Source organism: Cynoglossus semilaevis, chromosome 14 (genome assembly GCF_000523025.1).
Source record: "Cynoglossus semilaevis isolate Cse_v1.0 chromosome 14, Cse_v1.0, whole genome shotgun sequence".
Lineage (NCBI taxonomy): Eukaryota > Metazoa > Chordata > Actinopteri > Pleuronectiformes > Cynoglossidae > Cynoglossus > Cynoglossus semilaevis.
Window position 1 is genome coordinate 25,744,381 of NC_024320.1, and position 4,532 is coordinate 25,748,912.

The 4,532-nt window shown below is 37.7% G+C and overlaps 1 protein-coding gene across 5 annotated transcripts in view; it reads right to left on the minus strand.

The window, feature by feature from the left end:
• Nucleotides 1–1,535: 1,535 nt before the first annotated feature.
• LOC103390318 (putative cytochrome P450 120) overlaps nucleotides 1,536–4,532 on the minus strand; it is a 16,633-nt gene continuing 13,636 nt past the window's right edge. For 3 of the 5 annotated variants that reach the window (XM_025062619.1, XM_008326139.3, XM_008326136.3), the window contains one exon: nucleotides 1,536–3,690. In XM_025062619.1, the coding sequence (XP_024918387.1) occupies nucleotides 3,508–3,690 (183 nt within the window). In that variant the 3' untranslated portion in view covers nucleotides 1,536–3,507. The remainder of the gene's footprint in view (nucleotides 3,691–4,532) is intronic. The other 2 variants (XM_025062618.1, XM_025062620.1) reach the window with 2 other exon arrangements.

A 4,532-nucleotide genomic window follows, 5' to 3' on the forward strand; every position in this document is an offset into this window, starting at 1 on the left:
TGAATGTGTGTGTGTTTTAGTCTCTGAGGTGCATTTCCTGCCACATGCTTTATTTGAATGTCATTTTGAAATGATATCAGGAAATGTTATTTTATGACAAGATAGGAAATACCTTGTTTTTTAATTTAGAGAATAACTAACAAAATACCAACCATAAAGGAAACAACTAGTGTTTTTTTCCTTTATTCTATTGCTGATGCTTTTATACACGATTGTACACGATCGTCGTTGGTCAATTTTAATTAAAACGTTCTGGAATTAATATACATCAGGAATGAATTAATTATTTTTTATATTATGTGTTTTGCGATTTTGTAAAGAAAACTGAATTATTAAATCTAGGTTTTAGATGATTTGGAGGAACTTTCTCTTGGAGGAAGTTTTCTCTTGGTATCTCTATTGATAACATTTAGCCTATGTCGCATTTTTTGTTTGTTTGTTACTACTTTGTAATCCTTCATGCAACTTATTTCTTTTAGATATTGTTGGTTGAGGGTAAACTAATTAGGCTAGCTTTTAGCTGGTTCTGCAAAAACAAATTCAGTTTAAACTATTTTTAGTCTAGCATTTAACATTCTTCACCGCAGTCACACTTGACGATGTCACATACTGAAGCCCATTGACAAAGGCAGACTAACTGTAATTATCCCACATAAAAGAGCTGTTTTTAAGTCAAAGCAGGAACAGAGAGGAGATCAAGCAGAGCTAAAGAAAACAGAACAGCTATTGTTGTTCTATTGCAAAAGGAAAGATTTTTTCACAGCTAAGGAAAAACATACTTTCCTCTCAGCTTTGTAACAGCAGGAAATGGCAGTGATTTAGCAGAAGAATGCAGTGTCAGCAGCTCAGGACCTTTCACTGGACTTAACATGGTTTATTATTACCATGAGTCTAATTAAGGTCAGTTACACTGGCAACTTCTGTTGGCAGATAAAACGACAATAATCACATGAGATGAAGAAAATTATTCTTGAAAAAAAAGTCTCGTTGTTCTCCAAACATATCACATATCTAACCTATAAACAAAGGTCCAATCTTTAGAATTATAGGTTATCTGAGTTAGTCCAAAACACAGAAGGGTATAAAATAAAAACCCAGAAAGATCTGAGTAACCTGTAAAAATGTTAAATAACAAAGACTGGGCTAATCAAACAGGGAGCAGTGTGTGGTGCCGCGCTCAATGAACCTCAGCTATTATCTGATAGAGCTGCTACTACTTTGTAAAAAAAAAAGTCTTTTTTGAATCTGATTTTGACCCAATAGTCCATCCATACAGTGAACCCTGGGCTTGGGCTCGGAGGACTGAAATAGTTTGGTCTGTCAGTTCAGAACTCAACCATGTCAAGACTAACTGCTGGATTGAGTTTGTTTGTTAAATAAAAGTGAGAAAAAGTCAAGAGAGAAAGTGAGATGAACAGCTGTGAGTCTGAGTCCATGTCAGAAAAACTGCACTTGTTAAACGTCATGTTTCCCTTCCACAAATGGACTTTATTTTCCTCTTCATCCATTCTTCTACTACTACAACTACAATACTACTACAATACTACAATACAGCACCTATAATAGTGTAGGTATAATACTACAGTACAGTACAGTACCTATAATAGTGTAGGTATAATACTACAGTACAGTACAGTACCTATAATAGTGTAGGTATAATACTACAGTACAGTACAGTACCTATAATAGTGTAGGTATAATACTACAGTACAGTACAGTACCTATAATAGTGTAAGGAGTAATTAAGAAATAAGACTCGTTAAAAAGGTGATTTAAACAACTCTTAACGTTTGGTTCCTGACTCTGACTGAACCTCTAGCCGTGTCTAATATACATTATAGTGAACTTATTGTACTTACTAGTAAAAAAGGTAAACGTTAGACATGCACTTATATAAAACCGGAAAATGAAACCAAAGCTAAAAACAGAAAATAATATTTTGCCAATTTTCAGTTTGTATTTATGGCTAGGACTGTGTACTTGCCTCGGTAAAATCAACTGTAGAAATGATTATTAATGTTTCACGATATAAAACTCTAAATGAAATGTTTAACGTTACCAAAACTCATGTGAACATTAAATAATAACGTACTGGCTTGAGTAGAGGAGGGAAGGGGAGTGTGAGCAATTTATGAGAGAGAGAGAGAGAGACAGACAGAGAGAGAGAGAGAGAGAGAGAGAGAGCACAAGAAAGTGCCTGCAGGATATTTCAGCTTTTACAGGGCCTACAGATGTGTGTGTGTTTGTGTGTATGCGTGAGGTAAGAACAACATCATCTGAGACACGACTATGACACATGATCTTTTTTTCTTTCAATGGTCCAAAGTCCAAAAAAGCCATTAAGGTGGTAACAGAGTTAGCATTTCATATCTTTGTTGAAAAACTGACCCTTTTAGCTACATGCTATCAGGCTAGGTGTCTTAAATAATAAGTATAACAAGTAAAAGAAGTTTGACCCAGTTCAAGGATGACATTTACATTCATTATATTTGTGACTCTTTAGTCTAATACACACTGTGAAAGACAGTGTATCTTAAAGTATTTACATGAGGAATCAAAATTTCACATTTGAAAGGGACTGCGACGTTGTTTAATCCATAAATAAATACCAACTTAATTACACACACAGTCTGGTTTGTTTAATGATTCCGTCACTGACATTGGCGTCGGCGTCGGCTGCTAACAGCCTCCTGGCATCGTCTTCCTGTGATTCAGATGCCGTACAGATCACTGCCAAGTGAACAAATTCCAAAATAACCTGAGTTAGTGTGCGTGTGTGTTGGAGTGAGGAAGCGTCCTGAATACTAAAGCGAGGCGTCTCAGTGTCAGGATGAAGAACTGTTGCTAAGCAGCAGTGGTTGCTACGTGGTGGAGGAGAGTCTGCAGACGGGGGTGGCTCAGGTTTTCAGTCAGTGATGAAATCCGAGGGTTTACCTCAGTGTTTGTGTGTGTGTGCGCGAGTGTGTGTGTGTGTGTGCATGATTCTTGGATTTATTTCTGTGGCGTTAAAAATAGTAATTTTTAGCTCATGAAAACCACAGATTTCTATCAATGTATTCTTATGAAAATGCCAGAGTGTATGTATTCAGAATGCTGTGTGTGATTGATGACAGCATTAAAAAGCTGTTGTGTTTGATGAGCTGTAAAGTTTGGTGTTTTGACCTTTTGAAAACTGCAGTTCTGTGAATGATTCATTAATAATAAAGGTGACAAAAACAAAGCTCTGTCCAGAGAAGTCCAGAAAAGTCCAGAGTAGTCAGTACATACACATGCTGTATATGTACAAATACACATGCGGTATATGTACAAATACACATGCTGTACATGTACAAATACACATGATGTATATGTACAAATACACATGCTGTACATGTACAAATACACATGCTGTACATGTACAAATACACATGCTGTACATGTACAAATACACATGCTGTATATGTACAAATACACAGAGATAAAATAAAACCCATTTTCAGTTTGATCGTCTCCTGCTCTTACGTGTCATTATTTTTCGGCCTTGGTTCCGATGTTGTTGTCCTTCCTGTCAGATCCGGACTGATCCAGTTTCGTGAAAGTCACAGTGGGAGGGTTGTTGGGTCGAGACACAGGCAGCCATTTATACTGGAGGTCCTGTGATGGAGGGTCCAAACACCAGTGGTAGTTCTCTAGGAGGTACAGGCACACTTCCTGGAAGTCACACACACACACACACACACACACACACGTGCACACACACACACACACGTGCAGCCTATTGGTCATGGGTTATACATTTGGGACCTAAAACAAGTACACATAAGTACCTAACCCAGACACACACATAAAATGCATGTATACCACTGAGGTGCTCTGAGTAAGGCACTGTCCCCACACACCACTGCACCACTGGTGCAGTGGTGCAGTGGTGCAGTGGTGCAGTGGTGCAGTGATGTTCTGTGTCACAATAACAAATAGTTGACTTTCTTTTCTACTTTTATATTCTTTTTACCTGAGAAATTTAAGAAAAGATCAGGTTTCTGAGTAAAAAACTCTAAGAAGGGGGAGAACGACAGGAGGAACTTCACACACAGATCCGATCACCTTCAGGGTCGTTAAAGTGAAGGTGAATAGAGAGGGGAAAAAAATGAAGGTGGGATTTACTGTAGCTACTGTATATATGGCTAACATTTAACCATTTCTGGGATAACGTTTAGCTAACTTTACACTAAACCTTTGACCTCTCTCCTCCTCCAGTTTCACATCATTTTCTGGCCTTCGATCGAGGGTTAGGGTTAGTTAGGGTTAATTTTTTGGGTCGACCTGGACAGAATGTTGCTGATTCAGCAGATACATGGTCCTAAGAATTGTGTGAATCTTTGCAGATTCCGGATCAACCTTAGCTGTTTTATTTCATTTCTTTTTTTCTCCACCTTTTATATTTTGACTAATTTGCAGTTAAGCTCTCTTCATCATCCTCCATCTTTACTCTCTTTCATTCTACACACTGCTGCATCTGGAGTGGGATTTCAATTGGCTGAATATTAGCCCTG